This window comes from Nicotiana sylvestris, chromosome 6 (assembly GCF_000393655.2).
Source record: "Nicotiana sylvestris chromosome 6, ASM39365v2, whole genome shotgun sequence".
In the NCBI taxonomy this organism is placed as follows: domain Eukaryota; kingdom Viridiplantae; phylum Streptophyta; class Magnoliopsida; order Solanales; family Solanaceae; genus Nicotiana; species Nicotiana sylvestris.
This window is the reverse complement of record NC_091062.1, coordinates 199,251,920-199,272,262: the sequence shown is the minus strand read 5'-3', so window position 1 is coordinate 199,272,262 and position 20,343 is coordinate 199,251,920. Positions and strand designations below refer to the sequence as shown.

At 40.4% G+C, this 20,343-nt stretch overlaps 1 protein-coding gene and 1 long non-coding RNA gene across 2 annotated transcripts; both read right to left on the bottom strand.

Moving 5' to 3' along the window:
* Positions 1-7,454: 7,454 nt before the first annotated feature.
* LOC138872141 (uncharacterized) lies at positions 7,455-8,650 on the bottom strand. Its single transcript, XR_011400582.1, has 2 exons — positions 8,239-8,650; positions 7,455-7,775 (listed from the first exon to the last, which is right to left on the bottom strand). It is a non-coding gene; the product is annotated as an uncharacterized lncRNA (long non-coding RNA).
* Positions 8,651-13,326: 4,676 nt separating this feature from the next.
* On the bottom strand, positions 13,327-13,788 carry LOC138871917 (uncharacterized). Its single transcript, XM_070149840.1, has one exon. The coding sequence runs from the start codon at positions 13,786-13,788 to the stop codon at positions 13,327-13,329; it is 462 nt and encodes a 153-aa protein (XP_070005941.1).
* Between the last annotated feature and the right edge of the window lie 6,555 nt (positions 13,789-20,343).

Here is a 20,343-nt window from a genome sequence, read left to right as displayed (position 1 = left end):
TTTTTCCTTTTTGGTTGCACCTGCTTCTTGCACGGTTGCTTTGGATTGCACCTGTTTCATATTTTCAAATAAAGAACAATTGTTAGTTTGAAACGGTAGTTGGTTTTGTGGCCTTGATTGTCTCAATCGCTTGATCTCGGCCCAACTTCTTTGATGAAGATCTCAATTGCAACTTCTTGTTTCCTAGGGACCAATTTTATTTCAGGCCCTGAGAACCTCTGGGTTTTATTCCCAGACATTGCCATGACGATTGGGTCGGTGAAACTCAACCTTTTCGACTTTATTTTGCCTTCGTAGGCCTTTCCTTTCCGACTTCCTTTTCTTTTTTCTTTTTTTTTTTCTTCTTTTTTTTTATTTTTTTTCTTTTTTTCGGAACATTGGGGAACTTTTGGCTCCTCAAATTTTGCTACAACGGCTAGTCGCGTGGGACTTAACCTTTCCAACTTTATTTCGCCTTCGTAGGCCTTTCATTTCTGGCTTCTTCCTTCCAACTTTAATTTTAGATCATTTTGGTACCTTGGATTTTCAAAACTTTTGCCGAGATGGTTTATCACATGGGACTCAACCTTTTCAACTTCATTTTCCTTTATAGGCACTTAGATTTGATTTTCTCCTTCCAAGAGTTTTCAATTCCGGAGCATCGGCTGCCATGGCCAGTCGAGGTCGACTTGATGCACCTGTTGAGGCTGGGTGCTTTTTTTTGCACATTGGCTCGTGTCAACTGAGAACCTTGTAAATCAGTCTTACCATCATTTCTTTGTCTCAGTTTCGAAACAGAGTTAGACCGAAAGGGATTCAAAGAAAACAAACAATGGAATGGAGAGTGAGTTTAAAACAAAAAGTGTCCCTTTCGGGGAAAGGAAAGGACTTATCTGGAGTACATGCAGACTTCAATGAACATGACATGCCTTTTGGACTAGATGCCTGATCTGTGTAAACCGTCCCACCCTCAGAAATTCATCACAATTTTTTGCCTCAAAATCGAGAAACCTTGCCAGGACTCTATCGGTGCTGATGGCTGTGAGGATCCTCTATTCGATCAGGGGTGCCCTCTGCGGGTTTTCACGAGATGAACTCTCTTATTGCTCTACTCACCATCGCCTTATAGTGCTCTTTGCGAGTTTTCACTAACAAGACTCTCTTAGTTGATTTCTTTGCTTACTATCGCCTCACGGTGTCTGTGTGGGTTTTCACCAATAAGACTCTCATTTTATTTTTCTCATTTTGACTGTATCAGATCCAAATAGTTGTATTCTCTGATCCTTAAACATTCTCATCGATTGATCGGAAGGACTTGGACAGGGTTTGGGTAGAAAGGATTTGGATTGAGTTACAACTTTGGAACCTTTTGGGTGGGATCATAGTCGAACCATTACAATATCTGCCCCAGTTTCACTTTTTGGGGGGACTTTGGATTTTTATTTTGGTGTGACTGAACCCAGAGAGAGACTGCCTATGTATCCTTTCGGAATCAAGTTGAACGTAGTTCAGGACGACTTGAACTTGTTTTGATTTTTTTTTTTCATTTCATTTTTTTTGTTTTTTTTCAATAACACCTTTAGGTTCCAAAGAGGGTAATCAAAGAAAAGTAACCGGCTCAAAGGGTTGGCAAATGGTGTTTGGGTAGTGAGAATGAAAGCATTCGTCATCCCAATCAGAGAATATTAATGTTGCACAAGGAGCTAAGCATAATACCTTTTGATTGCATCCGCATTGACAGTTGTATCGAGGACATTTTCTTCGATGTATCCTAAATACAATGCTCATTTTGGCAAGACTCTTGTTATAATATATGGACCTTTTCCAATTTTAGAGCAAACATTTCTTCAGCTTCTTCATGATGCGGGAGGATACATCTCAACATGAGATGCCCTACTTCAAATTTTCTGAAACACACTTTCTTGTTATATGCCTGAGCCATTCTTTGTTGGTAAAACTGCTTGTGACAGATCGCAGCTAACCATTTTTTCAGCCATTCAAATCAACCATTTTAACTGGATTTTGACACAATCTTGATCCTTGATCTCGGTTTCAACAAAGATTCAAAAAGAAGAAATTTCAACTCCTGCTGGTATCATGGCTTCAATGCCATAAACCAATCACATAAGGGCGGTTTCATTTGGACTTTGTTTAGGCTTACTATTCCAATTCTCTGTATATTTCATTACAAGCCTTATCTTCAATACATTCTGCTTCGTAATTCATTATTTCGGGGTCTGACAACATTTTAGGATTTGGGCATGAAGTCCACAAGCATGTCATGTCATTAAAATCTGCATTAATAGAACTCAAAAGAGAATTAAAAAAGTGACAAAATTAAAAAAAGAGACATTCCTAGACCATGAAATATTAATTTCATTTGATTTTTTTTTAATTTTAAAGAGAGAAGGGTTTACGTAAGAAGGTAAGACAATAAAGTAAAACATCCGGATTACACCCTGAAATAATCCGAAAGCAGAAAAGATAGCAAGACTGGCTACCGAGACTCCCGTCTGATGGGGAACTTTCAAGCTTGGCGACCGTTTTTTGGCTTTTCTTCTGTCTCGGCAATGGCTGCAACGGCCTTCAGTGTCGGATCAAATTCCTCATCTTCACAAATCATTCCGACTATTGGCCCGATGTTATGTGCAGGCAATAGATTGTTCATCACATCAAGAGCTTCTTCATCCTGAAAAACAATTCTTTCAGCTTCAATCAAATCTTCAACTTCCCTTTTGAGGGTCCAATGGTCCTCTGTATTGTGTCCCGATAAGTAGAGATTTTAACGAGTTTTATGCTCCTTCTTGCTTATGTTTTGATTATAAATCGTTACAAAATAGTCCCAAAAGGCTCATCAGTTGTGCTTGATTGCAGGTTTGATCGACAAAGTGACGAAATGTCAAAGATTGGCTCAAACGAAGTGAAACCTACTCAAGTATCAAACAAGCCTAGTGCGGACCGCACAAAAAGATAGTGCGGCCGCGGAAGCTTCACTGCAGACTGCGAAATGTGTACCGCGGCCGCGTTATCTAAGCCCATTAGCATTTAATTAATATGCCTTGTTCTTCATCTATTTCTTTATTTTCTTCTTCAAGCATGAGTAGCTAAACCCATTAGTTAGGGTTATGGCTCAACCCTAGTGTGGGTAATTGATGGGTGTTTCCATCTATTGTTAGATTGACTATGGGTGTTTATTATTTGGGTCAATTTTATTGTTTAATCTATGAATTGGTGGTTGCAAACACTGGTTTGTGTTAAGTTGACTTGGCTCTTCTTGAGAAAGAGAGCCTAAGTCTCTAAAATTGACCCAACAAAGAATTGGGATGGACTCAAGAGAATTGATAGTCCTAGTTAACGGGTTAAACCTCGAGAGAGTAATCACCCTACTTGAACCCTAGTTGCTTGATCTAATTTGCCTACCCATTTGGTCTTGAGAGAGTCAATTAGGCAAAATCACTCTCTCTACAGAGAGGTGTGAGAGTGGTTAAAATTGTGCAATGGTTATAGCAAAAGACCCAATTATGTCAATCGAACTTTAGTAACTTCTACCCGTCAATTAGCCACCTAGGTAATGTCACGACCCTAGTGCCCTTCTTCCCATTAGATACAACTTAAAAATTATCTCGTAGCATAATCTAATTTCAATTAATAGCTTGGTAATAGTAGTTTATAATCTAAAAACCCAAAAATGTATGGAAGTGACATTTGGAACAAATACACACTTCTAGTCTAGATAGATACTCAACTCCATTCCTAGCTCCCTGTGGAAATCGATCCCGACCCTCATATCGGGTAAAAGCTATTGCGACCCTCTCTTCCTACTTTTTAGTAGTGTGGAGTTTGAAGCAATCATTTCTCACTGCTCCAAAGTGGTATTCACATCTAACATCAGCTCGGTGCGAGGGGGACTCGGGGTTCGGTCGGTTCGGGCCACTGACTGCAATAGATCTAGCCTGATTAGTTTTTGGAACAAGCTTGAATACGGTTCACCAATAAGGGTGAACTGATTCTTTTTGAAAGGCTCTCTTGGGCAAGGATTGTATTGGGGATCATTTGGTTGATGATTATATGGAGCTGGTAAGGATGGGCATTTCTGGGAGGTAGAGCTTGATTTTCTGTATAATATTGTGGTCGCGGGTAAGATTGCGCATTCATCACCGCATAGGGAGGCAGTGCCACGACATAAGCGACATCTAGATGGGGATAATGGTGTTGTGGGACCTTAGGAAGCATGTATGATTGGTTGAATGACTTGTGGCGCCCTCTCGAGCTAGAAGCTATCATGGCTCCCTCTTCTCTCCTGTTTCTGTCACTTTTTTCAATATTGTTTTTCTTTTTTTTTTCAATATTTTTATTCTTTCTTTTTTTTTTTGTTTATTTTGTCACTCAATGTGCTTATGGATATGATCGAATCCAATATGGATTGCCTACGTATCATGACGCCGCATGAATCAGATCATTACGTAGTTCAGGAACAAATCAGGAATAAAGTACACAAACTAACTCTAATTTCTTTTACTCATATACAAATAACTCCACGAAAGCTCCTAACAAGAAAAATATTTTTTGATTTTTTTTTTTGGTAGAAAGAAAAACTTCAAAAAATTTTTTTGGATGCACTCTCGCTTTAAGTAGCTGAAACCTCTATGTGGAAAAGTTTCTTATTGCGAAATGAATGGCTTGAATCTTGCTTGGTTTAGGCAGGTAAGTGTTAAGAAGCTCTTGTTGGCTTTCATTAGGTATACATAGGTACACATAGGACTTTCTTGCAATACTATTTCTTTCTACCATACTATTTATTAGTTAGATTGTAGTTATAAAGCTGCCCCTGCTGCGCCGCGGGAAATCCTTCTCTATACAAGTTCTCGGACGAGGTTTTTGAACAGAACTTCGATAGGCGAGGAGGGATTCGAACCCCCGACACCGTGGTTCATAGCCACGTGCTCTAATCCTCTGAGCTACAGGCCCTACCCCGTCTCCTGGCCATTCAATCTTGTGAACTAATCGAGACCGAAATTGGAAAAAGAGATACGAACGGAGAGGAATAACCAATCGATGAAAGAACATGAAACCATTCTTTTTTTAAAAAAAATAATTTCTTTTGAATGATTGAAAGAACGACTTCTAAAGAATAAATAAAAATATAATTTTTTTTGAATTCCGATTTTTTTTTATTTCATTTTTGAAATTATTGAAAGAAAGATTTTTTTGTTAAAAAAAGAAAAATTTATTTTCAGAAAAACTTCTGAAGCAGAAAAAGGAATAATTTGGAATTCAACTATTTTTTTTGGAATTTTCGATTTTTTTTTACTTTTCATTTATTTATTTTTTTGTGATTTTTGAAAAAAAAAATTTGATTTTGATTTTTTTTTTGTGGAAGAAAGAGTTCTAAAAAAAAAGGAAGAAAATACTTTTGAATTTTTTTTGATTTTTTTTTAAAAATTGGGGTCTCTAAGAAATTCTTTTCCAAAGAAGGAAGTAAAGGGAAATATGTTTTAAAAATAAAAATAAAAATAAACATTGGAGGCCGGAACCTATAAGGTTTGCCTACGTCTCTCACGTCCAGTGAGAATCAGACCCGCATAGTTTTGTTAAAATAACTAACAAAACTATTTTAAAAAGTTATAATTTTACAAATCCTTCAAAATTTTATATATATAAAAATAGGTGCTTTATAAAAATTTGGGGGAAATTTTCTTTTTCTCTCTCCTCTGTTCAATCAATCTATCCTAAAGCCGGTCAACATTTGAGTGAAGCCTACCAAATAATGTTACATATAGCACATAAAGATGAACATGTTAGTCCGAAAAATTGGTACATGTCTAGATGGGCCCGACCCCTGTGCCGAGTCCCGCTAAGTTCAATGCACATGATGCAAATAAAGCGTAGCCTACTAGGGATATTCATTGTTTTGTTCTTCTAAATTTTCAAATCCTAAAGGAGATGATATCTAGACCTGGCTTACCCGGGTGGACAACCCGAGCCGAGGAGCGTCAAGCATCACCAGTAGTAGAACAACACTGGCTAGCTAACGACTCTCCCACCTAAACATGTGTGATTAAATCCTTCACCAGAAGCTGGTAAGCTAACTAGCTTTATCTCAAGACAGAAATTTTGTGATGCTGGTAGGCAAACACAACATAACTACCTATCAGAAGACTCAGAGGGGTGCGACAGAGGATACAATTTATATCACAGTTCAAATAAATATTAAAGCGGTAAATAAGCGACAAATAGCACATTATGCTCCTAGACACAATAATACCCAAGACATGATAAAAGCCAAACAAAAATCAATATACAAAGCTCGAATTCTTATTAATAGTCCCCAGTGGAGTCGTTAGAGCTGTCATACCCCTTTTTACCCCTCCAAGAGATAAAGTATAAAATGTTATGGATTGTGGGTTAAAGAGCTTTTCCAATTAAAGTGACAAATTTGAAATATGGATTATTTTATTTACAGAGTCGCCACTTGGAATTGATTTTTGCCGGTGTTCCAAGTCACATTTTATTTGAATCCCTATTCAAAGGAAAGTTTGACTCTATTATTATTGGTTTGCGAAAACAAAGTCCGGATAAGGAATTGTGTTGACCGGGGAGAAGGTGTAAGGCATTCCCCAAGTCTCGTGGTTCTAGCACGGTCGCTTTATTGACTACATTTGGCTTGAATTAAACTTAGATAAACTATGATTTATTTGATTTTTATGCTTCTCTTATGTCCGCTTTTATTTATTTAAAAAAATTAAAGAAAAGATTTGAATAATAATCTACAACTTAACTAATGAGAGAAAATTATTGTTATGAGTACTAATTTAAAAGATGAGAGTAATGAGAGAAAATTATTAATTGACATTGCTTAAAACTGTAAGATGTGGGCTTGTCTTGACATTGAATGAGGCAGCCCACTATTGGGTTGATGGAGTCAAATGGGATCATGTCCAAGACAAAATCTAAAAGTCCATATACTTTAGGACTTTAAATCTGCAGATATGACATTTTAAAGCTATATTACAGATTTGGCCCTATCATGCTATTTGCAATACGTAGCCAACTATTTAAAAAAATAAGTTCAGATTGTCATTCTAATCTACAACTTAACTACCTTACTAAATAACTATTTTTTAAGAGATAAAAAAAATTATTGGGACTCTAAAATATAATAATAATAATAATAATAATAATAATAATAATAATAATAATAATAATAATAATAATAATAATAATAATAATAATAATAATAAAAAACATAGCTTGGTGACAACAAATGGACAAACATAGCTACAATGATTCAAATTTTAATATATATGCTTCCTTCAGACAAGCAAATGCCCAGTGGAATTATATCTAATGCTTTGCAAAAATAAAAATAAAAATAAAAATAATTAAAGATGCTTAACACAATTTAATTAACTAACATATCGTTATAACATTATCAAACATTCAAAAGCATATAAAAATGAATTACAATAGAAGGATGAAGCTACTAATATTTTCCAGCGTCATTATCTTTTATTCCAACTCGATTTTATGAGTTTACATGGTCCGAAAATTACCTGGACAGCAGAAAGAAGAACAAATATAGCAGAGTCAACTCTTTCCAAAATCAACAACAAAATAACTAAATGGGCAGCAACAGCAGCAAAAGACAGCGACAACCAGCAGATTCAAACCCAAGAAAACAAAAAAAAGCTCACAATTTTCAGCTGCTAAGGGATATTATAGCTACTGATTTTTCTTCTTTTTGTGTGTAGAGAGCTCTAAGTCAGATGGAGTGTCCTCCTTCTTCTTTTTTACATCTGAGAAACAACCAGCTATTTCAAGATTAAAAATCAATCTTTTTGATAGATATTTCCACAAAATCTGCTCTTAAATTCAAAAGCAAGACTTTTTTAGTTCAAATCTTGTCAAATATTTCAAACAAAATCTATTCTTCACTATTCAAAGATAGACTTTCGTTCAAAAACTATCCAAAAGTCTATATTTTCTTACCAGACAATTTGACTTTTGAGTGTTGTACTCAAAGAGTCTTGAAGTAGTAAATAAACAAACAAACAAATACCTTATACTCTCAAGTATTCTTCACTACCTCACTTTTATCAATACAAAACTATTTTACTACTTCAACAAGTGCAAAAACAGAAAATTTAACATTTCAAACTTCAAAAACTAATGCTAAAATAATTAATAATAGACAAAATAAAATCTGAAAAAATAAAAATAAAATAAAAAATCAGCCATGAAAAAGAATAGGATTTTTACCATTCTACAATTCAAGTGGCCGAAAAATGGTGATATGCCAAAAGAGGGTGTTCAATGAGGTCGCCAGAATTTGGCCGGATTTTGGGGTACAATTGACATCAATAGGTAGGTTTTGAGGAGCTCTATCCATTGATGTAGATATTGTGGGGTGGTAGTGGCCGGAACTTCAAGAGTTTGGGCAAAAAAGTGACGAGGAAGTTTCCTAGATCTAAGATTCAAGGAGTTTGAGGGTTTTTTGAAAGATTTGGTTTGGAGATGTGGAAAGAGGAGGTGTTGGAGATTACATGGTGAAATTTTGAGATGGTTTGGAGGTGGTCCGCCGCCGGTGGGCGATTTCCGGCAGCGGTGGAGGGGCGGCAGTTATGGAGAAAGAGAGAGTGAAGAGAGAGAGTAGAGAGAGGGAGGAGAAAAGAATTATGGGAGAAATGGGGGCAAAATTTCAGCATTTCTAAGTCTTAAATACCTAGTTGGAATATTGATTGTGGACCATTGGATGAGGGAGGGATGAATGAATAATATTTAATCTTGATTCACTTAATGAAACGACGTAGTTTTGAGGCAAAACTACATAATTTCGGACCCTTTCAATGGCAACCCCTTATCTTGCACTCTTGGCCATTTTATCTTTCAAATTTAGCCCAATTTCTTCCTTATTCAAACTTACTAAACTAAATTTTATACAAACAAATAAAATAATTAAATAACTTATTCAAATGATCAATTAACTAGATTAATTGACCTATTGAAGAGTTAGTTAATTTTTTAAAATGCACACATAAAGAAAGAACTATTTTTGGTATTTTTATGATCGGAAATACGCAATTAAACACACAAAATTGAAAAAACTATTAAATAAAAAAAATACTAATTAATTTAGGAGGTGTTAAATAGCGCAAAATTAGATGTTCATAACTATCATTTGGATCAAGGAGAGCCTATAATCATGTCTCAAGTCAAAATTCACTTATGATTTCACCTCAACAAACATTTAGGGCAAGTTCTAGACCAATGGCTCGGGACTTGGACTTGCAATTGCAATTACTCACCACACAATCTAACGGATTGCTAAAGACCTAGATTCGGGGGCCCACAACGACCTTAGATACGATTTGAGCACACAATGGTCCCGAAAAACCACTTGATGATTATCGGTCAACACAAGAGTCTCAAGGTCATGACTTTCACCATCCTAAACACAACAATTTGTTTTTGACCATGAGATCAAAGGCAAATGTGTTAGGCCTAAGTGAAGCTTTGCTTGAGGCACCCTTAACTACTAACTATTAAAAATAGAAAAAAAAAACGGCCTCAAACCCTTAAGAAGGATGTCACGCCATCCATCATTGGGAAGAGACACCCGGTTCACACAACACTCCACCTTTGGAAAGAACCGTGACATTAAGAAAACCAAAGGCTTATTGCAAACTTCAAAAACAAAAAGCTACGAATCACAAATAAAAAGCTAAAACCGAAAAATTTTGCGGAAAATAGAATGAATATATACAAGAGGGGATTTGAATATACAATGGATGGGATGAATATATATAATGTGATATAATCTTTATATACAGACCAAAGTGAAATAAAAATGTGATAAATGTAACAAAATATCAGAATTATATACAGACCAAAGATGAAAAATCAAAAAAGCATAAAAAATGTTAAATATATACAATCATCCAAAATGTAGGGCCTACCCCCTCAAATGAAAGCTGGCATTGTCCCCAATGCAAACTAGACTAAATAAAGCACCAAAAATGTAAGAGGAAAAAGGATATAGAAGACTCCCTATGGCCCGTCTGTCTGCATAGGTACATGTGTGGTCCCTAGGTCCTCTCTGTGCTCGGGGACCTCAGACTGGTCCCCTGTGGCCTGATGGTCTACTACTGAGACCTGGGCCTAGATCTGGACAGGCTCTGTAGGTAGTGCACCTTGTGGCTGATTGGAAGAGGTCTCATGTGGGTCAGCCAGCTGGATGACTGCATCATCAGCTCGAGGGATCATCCTCTTCCTCTTGGGAGGCCTCTGTGGCTGCTCCGGTTTTGGATGAACTGCTGGTGCTGGGTCCTGGAGCAGTAAATCTAAAGGCAGGTGATCCACCTTCAGTCTGTCTACATCTACTCTCAGCTCATTCACGGACTCTTTGGAGGCCCGTGTCTTCCGCAGCTTCTTGTGCTCCCGAGTAAGCTCCTTGAGAGTCTTGCTATGTGAATCAACTGCCTTTGAGAGAACTACCTAAGTGTCGAGGATCTTCTTTTGATTGTCAAGTATCTCCTTGAGAGAATCCTCTATCGACTGTGGAACCTATGCTGGCGGAGGTGCCGACTGAGCCTCTACCACAGTGGTGAGTGTGGAAAACTTGGATGAGACAGTATGCATCCAGTTGTTTATGCTAAGAAGCGCCTGGTTCAGTCGGTGAGCAGTAATAGGATGGGCCCGGGAAGATGGAATATCCGGGCGTGCTGAGGTAGATGGGCTATCAGGATAGTTGTGGATATGGAAGGACCGGGAGGGATATCTGTGGAAGTGGAGGTAGGCTCAGCAGGAGCCACTACTACAACTGGCTCTTCAGACTGCCCAGTTGGAGCAGTAGCACTACCTTTGAAGTTTTTACTCTTGGGGTTGTCATCCCCCTGCATGCTGTACCAAGAGAATGGGGATTTCGCCTTGACTTTGATATCGAAGGGCCTCTTGACCACTTTCAAGTCCCGAAAGTACATCGTGAGGAAATTGGGGAATGGATAGTTTCTGTCATGTTCCGCACCCACAATGGTGATAATCTGTGACATCACATTTCCCACATTAATGGGGTACCCCGCTATGATAGAAGCCACTAACACAACCCGGTGGAGAGGAAGAGAGTTATCATGTGTCGTGGGATCCAACCAGCTACATACAAAGGTCTCCCACCCCTGTGCCTCAAAGTTCAAACTCCGTCTCAAAATCTTGACTCCAATAGTCAACCAGTCAGGGATGTTACTTGTGATTGCCAGGTACTGTGCTATCCAGGGACGAACCTCTTCACCCATTTCCAACTTCGCCATGTATAAGGTCTCGTCCTCCTCATTGAAGCCCAGGTATTCATTTATAGACTTCCCATCAAACAACACCTTTAAGTTTAGAACCTTGGTCACTTTGGAGCCCTTTTTGATGTGGGCTACATTACTGTAAATTCGTTGACCAAGTGTTTGTTGGCATCCACACACTCATCAAGGAAATGCTCCCAGCCAACTCTCATCCTAAACTGTCTCCTCACGTCGGGGTTGTGAGGTAGCAAGTCTTTATAAATGAAACTCCGCTCCGGAATCAACTTTCTCACTAGCCACCACTCTCGGAATTTATGGTATGCCACCTCACTAACAAACTTATCTTTCCAAACCTCTAGCTTTCTATTTCTCACAATTCCCCCCACCTGTGGATCACCTCCTTCTCCTACTTCTTCTGCTCCCCCTACTTCCTTCTCATCACCTACTATACCACCTCCAGATAATGAAGTTGTGGGAGAGGTGGAGTATTCCCCACTACCTTCACCTGAGCCCTTAGATGACCCAAAAGAAATGTTCACTGATGCTTGGGCAGCGGGGGAAGGGGGAGGAGTGTCTCTCAGTCTGTGTCTCTCCGGATAAGGGATATATTTTGGGATTGAGTCCGAAGAGATCTCCCGAGAGGGCTCGTATTCACTCCTCGACATGTCAATGGCTCTGTCAGCATCTTTTATGGCCTTCCTCATGTCTTTGATGTTTTGCCTAGCTTGGGGAGTAAGTTTAACTATTTTCTGTTTCCCTTCACGGGAGGATTCACCTCTGCCTGGTTGTTTAGATCCTTTGCCTCGTTATTTTACCATGGTCTGCAAGCACAATCCAAATGACTTGTTAGTATGAGTTGCAGCAGCTAAGAAACAGTTAGAAGTGGTGTTGCAGAACAGAGAAAAAAATTGCAGAAGGGTTGCAGAAGCCACCCAGTGCGGACCGCACAAAATGGTGTGCGGCCGCACAGGGGTCAGTGCGGACCGCACAAAATGGCCATGCGGTCCGCACATGGATAGTGATCAGACTACCCATCCTCTGTATCTAGGCAGTACAGACTGCACAAATGGTAGTGCGGCCACACAGGGGCCAGTGCGGTCCGCACAAAATGCAGTGCGACCGCACTACCCAAGGTCCAGCTTCCCAGAAGTTTATCAGTGTGGTCCGCACAAAATGGTATTGTGGACCACGAAGGGCACTGCGGACTACACAGAAATAACTGCGGTCCGCACTGAGTGCCCAGTTTCGGCACTAAGTTAGGGTTTCATGATTTTTGATTTTAAGCTCAATTTTGCCCCTAATTAATGTCCCTAAGTGATTTTCCAGTGATTATAACTACCTAGGCTTACTTTAATGAAACAATTAACTACTCTAACCAAACAAATTGAAGAAAAATATGATAAGCATAGAAGGGGGAGCAGTTAAAACAAAAAGTAAAAGGAATTAACAAAATTAAACAAATAAAAGGAAGATAATGGTACCAGATAATGAGATGAAATGAAGAACTACGGTTCCAAGCAGTTAGTTACGAGGGAAAAGAGTGATGAACAGTGTTTATATGCTTCTGAGAATTGAAAGTTCGAAAAGGATAAAAGGGGGCCCTCAGGCCCTATTTATAGAAAAGGACCTGAGGCCCAGTCTCACCAACCAGTGCGGACCGCACAAAATGGACCGCGGTCCGCACTGTACTATTTTGTTCATGCTTGAGAAGGCAACGCTCTGCGGTCTGCACAAAATGGACTACGGCCGCAGAGGTCCACTGCGGACCGCACAAAAAGTGCGGCCGCAGTGGCAAACTTCAGAGAGGCTGCATTTTACCCTCACCAGTATGGTCCGCACAGAATGTAGTGCAGCTGTACTGGTAACTTCAGAGACCTGTGCATTTTTCCACTATGTCTTGTACTGCATCAGCACAACCTTGTAACATCTCACAACCAGTCAGCCCAAAAATCAATCCTTCATTACAATGAAAATCAAAATAAAAACAAGAAGAAAAACACATAGGTTGCCTCCCAAGAAGCGCCTGATTTAACGTCGCGGCACGACGCAGGTTACCATCACATCATTTGAAATGAAGAAACGCCACCACATAGCTGTCATCAATTTTTCCAAGATAATGCTTGACCCGGTGCCCATTAACTCTGAAAACTTCACCATTTTTGTTCATTAAATCAAGAGCACCAAACGGGGTCACACACACCACTTCAAAAGATCCACTCCATTTGGACTTGAGCTTTCCCAAAAACAAACGTAACCGGGAGTTGAACAAGAGAACCAAATCACCTAATTTGAATTCCTTTCCACGAGCATATTTATCATGAAGGTACTTCATTTTGTCCTTATATAAGGACGAACTAGCGTAGGCATGGAATCTGAATTCGTCAAGTTCATTGAGCTGCTCCACACGAAGATTGGCTGCAACATCCCACTCAAGATAAAGCTTCCTCAAAGTCCACATGGGCTTGTGCTCTAACATAACTGGTAGATGGCAAGCTTTTCCAAACACCAACCGATACGGAGACATACCAATCGGCGTCTTGAAAGCAGTTCTATAAGCCCATAAAGCGTCATCCAACTTCTTCGACCAATCGGTCCTATTTGCATTGACCGTCTTGGACAATATGCTTTTGATTTCCCTGTTGGAGACTTCCACTTGACCACTTGCTTGAGGATGATAGGGGGTAGAAACTTTGTGATTGATACTGTACTTAGAAAGCAACATGTCGAAAGCTCTATTGCAAAAATGAGACCCCCCATCACTTATGATTGCACGAGGAGTACTAAACCTTGTAAAAATGTTTTCTTGAGAAATGCAACAACACTCCGGGCTTCATCGTTGGGCAAAGCCACGACTTCAACCCACTTTGAAATATAGTCCACCGCCACAAGGATGTAAGTGTTCCCATAAGAGCTAACAAATGGGCCCATGAAATCAATGCCCCATACATCAAAAATATTAACCTCAAGGATGGTATTGAGAGGCATCTCATCTTTCTTCAAAATTCCACCCGCTCTTTGGCACTCGTCGTATGTCTTCACAAAGTCACCCGCATCTTTGAACGAAGTTGGCCAATAAAACCCAAAACTAAGAAGTTTAGAAGTCGTCCTCACCCTGCCATGATGACCACCATATGGAGAGGAATGACAAGCCTCCAAAATACTCAATTGCTCTTCCTCCGGGACACACCTTCGGATCACACCATCAGTGCAAATCTTGAACAAGTACGACTCATCCCAATAGAAATCCAAACTATCCCGATTGAGCTTCTTCCTTTGGTTAGAAGAGAGCTCACACGGGATTATATCGGTCATAAGGTAATTAGCAACATCAGTAAACCATGGCATATCATTCACCGACACCAAAAGAAGTTGCTCGTTGGGAAATGAGTCATTGATCTCTAGGCCATCATGAGGCCTCCCCTCCTCCTCCAAGCGGGACAAGTGGTCCGTCACTTAGTTCTCACTACCCTTCCGGTCCACAATCTCCAAATAAAACTCTTGAAGTAACAAGACCCATTGCATCAGTCTAGCTTTGGAGTCCTTCTTCGTCATCAAGTAACGAAGAGCGGCAAGGTTGGATGAACAATAACCTTAACACCCATAAGATACGGCCAAAATTTTTCCATAGCAAACACAATAGCCAAAAGCTCTTTCTCGGTCACCGTGTAGTTCACTTGAGCATCATTCATTGTCTTGCTTGCATAATATACCGGATGAAATATTTTGTTCACTCGTTGACCCAAAACTGCCCCAACCACAACATCGCTAGCATCACACATGAGCTCAAAGGGCAAGCTCCAATTAGGCGCGGTAATGATAGGAGTGGTGGTCAACTTATGCTTAAGAAGTTCAAAGGCTTGCATACACTTGTCATCAAACACAAACTTAGCATCTTTTTCCAACAACTTGCACAAGGGGTTCACTACCTTCGAAAAGTCTTTGATAAATCTCCGGTAGAACCCCGCATGCCCAAGAAAACTTCGGACTCCCTTGACGGATGTAGGGGAGGGAGCCTTGAAATCATATCTATCTTTGCTTTATCCACCTCAATGCCATGCTTCGAAATTTTATGCCCGAGAATAATACCTTCTTCTACCATAAAGTGGCATTTCTCCCAATTGAGGACACGATTGGTTTCTTCACAACGGGCCAACACCCTATCAAGATTCTTCAAGCATTCATCAAATGAGTCCCCCACAACACTAAAATCATCCATTAACACCTCCAAAATGTCTTCCACCATATCGGTGAAAATGGCCATCATGCACCGTTGAAATGTAGCCGGTGCATTACACAACCCAAAAGGCATCCTAGAGAAAGCAAATGTTCCATACAGACAAGTGAATGTGGTCTTTTCCTGATCTTCCGGAGCAATCAAGATTTGGTTGTACCCAAAATACCCATCCAAGAAGAAGTAGAAGGCACATCCAGCAAGTCGGTCTAGCATCTGATCTAGAAATGGCAAAGGAAAGTGATCCTTGCGGGTCACTTTATTCAACTTGTGGTAGTCCATGCATACCCTCCAACCGGTGACGGTTCTTGTCGGAATCAACTCATTTTTGGAATTTGTCACCACAGTCATGCCACCCTTCTTTGGTACACATTGCACCGGCGAAGTCCAAGAGCTATCATAGATGGGGCACACAACCCCGGCATCCAACCACTTGATCACCTATTTTTTAACAACCTCTTGCATTGCCTCAATTAGTCTCCTTTGGTGCTCCAAGGACGGCTTTGCATCATCTTCCAGAATAATCTTGTGTATAGAATGTGGGGCTTATTCCCTGAATATCAGCTAGAGTCCATCCAATTGTCTTTTTCCACTTTTGAAGCACCGCCAGTGTGGCTTCAACCTGCATGTTCGTAAGGCAAGAAGAAAGAATAACTGGCAAAGTAGAATTTGAGCCTAAGAATTCATACCTGAGGTGTGGAGGAAGTGGTTTCAACTCCAACACTGGAGGCTCCTCAATTGAAGGTTTGGTTGGTGGAGTCTTTCTATTCTCAAGATCCAAAGACAATTTTCTAGGCTCATAAGAAAAAGAGCCCATTCCATGTAAAGCATTCACGCACTCCACTTGGCTTGCATCCTCATTGACATCAAGATTCAACAAAATAGCCTCTAATGGGTCCTCCACATTGATCATGGCACTGGTATCATCAATTATCACTGTTGTGACGAGGTCAACAAAAGAGCACACCTCGGTACTATTGGTCTGCGTCATAGACTTGCACACATGAAAGACAACATTTTCATCTCCCACCCGGAAGGTGAGTTCCCCTACTTTCACATCTACCAATGTCTTTCCCGTAGCTAGGAAAGGTCTACCCAATATGATAGGAACCTCAGAGTCCACCTCGAAATCCAAGATCACAAAGTCAGTTGGCAAGATAAATTTGTCCACCCGGACAAGCACATCATCAATAATACCCAAGGGTCTCTTCATCGATCTATCTGCCATTTGTAACCTCATGGAAGTCGGCCTAGGTTGCCCAATACCCAAAGTTTTGAAAACTGAGCAGGGCATCAAATTGATACTAGCTCCCAAATCACATAGAGCCTTGGCAAAATCCGCACTCCCAATGGTGCAAGGAATGGTGAAAGCACCGGGATCTTCAAGCTTCGGGGCCATTGAATGCACTATAGCACTAACTTAGTGAGTCATCTTTATAGTTTCACAATCCATAAAATGCTTCTTTGTGACCAAGTCTTTCATGAATTTTTTACAGCCTGGCATTTGTTCAAGTGCCTCCACCAAAGGCACTTTAATAGATAAGCCCTTCATCATATCACTGAACTTTTTAAACTGATTATCATTCTTCTGCTTCACGAGCCTTTGAGGATAAGGTGGAGGTGGCCTTGGAAAAGGAGCCTTGGCTTTTGGTACAACCGGCTCTGGCATGTCAATTATGTGTTCCCTAGACGGGTTCACATCATTTTGAGTTTCCACCTCAACTTCTTGAATATCAATCCTCACTTCATTGTTCACATTTTCATCAACCACATCTTCAACTACCAAAGGGACTTCGTCATCTTGCAACTAAACATCATTATCCATGACTTGCTTTTGCTTAGAGGCATTCATATCACCGCCTCTCCCACTTCCTATTGTAAACGCCATAACATGATTGTTCCCACCCTTTGGGTTCATTACCATATCACTTGGTAGAGCACCCTTCGGGCGAGTATTCAATGACTGAGAGATTTGGCCTAATTGCACCTCCAAGTTTCGGATAGAGGTATTGTGAGAAGCTAACTATGAATCAGAATCCGAATTCTTCTTCATCATCTGCTCGAACATCATTTCAATTCTACCCATATCATTACCCGAAGAACTAGGAGCTTGAGATGGAAATGGGGGTGGATAGTTCGGTTGTTGGTACATTGAGGGCCTTTGAAAGCCTTGCCCCCGGTTTCCGTGGTCTCCATTGTTCCATCCTCCTTGATTAGTGTTTCCACCCAGTTGTTGTTATTACCATTTCAATTCCCTTGGTTGCCTTGATTGTTGTTCTGATTGCCCAGTTGTTCTTTTGGTTGTTGTTCCCCCAATTACCATTGTTTTGTGTTGATTGCCCCAATTGCCACTGTTTTGTTATTGATTGCCCCAATTGCCTTGAGGTCTCCACTGTTGTTGGTTAGAAGAGTTGCCCTGTTGGCCTTGATAGTTGTTTACATATTGAACCTCTTCACTTTGGTCATCATAACCATCATTTTGAAACCCATCATATCCATCATCAAATTGCTCCAGATTCCCTTGATTTTGTTGCCTTCTTTGACTTCTCTTGTTGACAAGCATATTAACACCCTCCATGGTATTCACTTGGCAAGGATTTTGAACTTGTTGCAACTGTGCTTTAACCAATTGATTCATATTAGTTGTCAACTCCGCTATAGCTTGCCCATGGTCATGTAATTCCTTGTGCAAATGAATAACCGTAGGGTCACCTTGAGGTACATTGGCTCTAATTTGTCATGCAGAGGAAGTGCCAGCCATCTCATCAAGTACATCACATGCTTCATCATACGATAGCTTCATAAAGTTGCCCCCGGCAAGTTGGTTCACTATGCATTGATTTGTTGTATTGATGCCCAGGTAGAAAGTTTGTTGGATCATAGCCTCGGTCATATCATTGTTGGGCATTCTTTCACCATCATTCTATACCACTCCCAAATCTCATGCAAAGATTCCGTGGGCTCTTGCTTTAAAGCCAATATCTCATCGCGCAATGCCTCCATATGCCCCGGCGAGAAACATTTAGCAATGAACTTATCCACCAACTCATCCCAAGTTGTGATGGAATGGTTGGGGAGTCTCTCTAGACAATCCAATGCCTTCCCCCGAAGTAAGAATGGGAAAAGTCTCAACCTAAGAGCATCCTCGGACACATTCGTCTGCTAGCTCCCCCAACATGTATCCACGAACCCCTTGAGATGTTTTTAGGAATTTTGATCCTCAGCGCCCGTGAAATACCCACGCTGCTCAAGTAAGGTCAACATCACGTTGGTTATTTGAAAATTGCCCACCCGGATTCGGGGTGGGACAATAGCACTCGCATAGCCCTAGTTCGGAAGCACTCTGGGAGCCACTCTTGGAGGTGGCAGAGGAGGGTCTGCAATATCACCATTCGGATTAGCATTGGCATTGCGGCCTCTACGTTGCCCTTGAGGTACAAGAGGCAACTCATCTTCCCCGACATCATCTACCTCCTCCCCCGCAATCACGTTTCCAAGAGGGTCATTAGCGTTGATCGCTGTCATTTGGTACCTGAGTTGTAACACAAACAAGTTAGTAACAATGAAGGAAAGAAGAACAATACACAAAACTAACTAAATAGATAGCCAAAACCGTTAGCTCCCCGGCAACGGCGCCAAAAAGTGATCACGGCCTACTCCGCACTACTAATTATGTAGCGAGAGAGGGTCGGAGCAGCTTTTACTCGATTTTAGGTCGAGATCGATTTCCATAGAGAGCTACAATTGGAGTGGTGTATCTATTTAGCTTAGGATTGCGTAGAGTTCCAAATTACACTTTTCATTATTTTTGGGGTTTTCTTTATAATTCTACTTTTAACAAACTACAAATTGTAAATTAAGATAAGAGTTAAATGCTACGGGTTGTTCAAATAGTTTAATGGGCACTAGGGTGGTGATATCCGCCTAGGTGGTCAATTGATGGGTACTTGAGTCTAAGGCACAATTGACATGATTGGGGAGTATGATATAACCTTTGCACTACTTTTCCCACTCTACACCTCTATGTGATTCGAGTTTTCTCAAGACCAACTAGGTATGCAAATTTGCACAACCAACTTAAGGTTTAAGTCGGGTATTACTCTCTCGAGGTTTAACCCTTTAATTGGGGCTATCAATCTCTTAAGTACGCCCCAATTCCTTGTTGGATAAATTTCGGAGACTTAGGCTATCTTTCTCAAGAAGAGCCCAAGTCAACTAAACACAAACTAGTGTTTGCAACCACTAATTCAGCAATTAACCATGAAATTGACCCAAATATCAAACACCCATAATCAATTTAGCTCTAAAATACAAGACCTATCAATTACCCACACTAGGGTTGAGCCACAACCCTAGCTATGAGGTCTAGCTACTCATATTCAAAGAAGAAACACAAGAAATAGATGAAGATAAACACATATTAATTAATTGTTAAGCTAAATACAAAGATTCAATGATGAAATGTAGTTAAAATTGCCCAAAATGACTAAGAAAAGTCGACCCACGAGCGCAGCTATGCTATTACAATATCTGATAACCTAAAAATGGAAAAAGGATCTATTTATACTAAGTTGAAAAATCTGGACAAAAATGCCCCTGCGGGGTTAGTGCGGACCGCACAGAATGGACTGCGGCCGCACTAGGACTCTTGGCTCCAAAATCCAGCTCTCTGAACTCAGGCTCCGCGGACCGCATAGAATGGATTGCGGCCGTGGTGACTTCTAGTGCGGTCCGCACGAAATGGACTGCGGACCGCATTGGCTTAAAAGCTCCAAACTGCAACTTCTTTGAATCTTGGCTTTGGGGAACGCATAGAATGGTAGTGCGGTCGCATGGACTCCAGTGCGG

Bases quoted from the DNA above. Each gene is read 5' to 3' on its own strand.
- LOC138871917 (XM_070149840.1), bottom strand. From the start codon at position 13,788: ATGTCTCCGTATCGGTTGGTGTTTGGAAAAGCTTGCCATCTACCAGTT.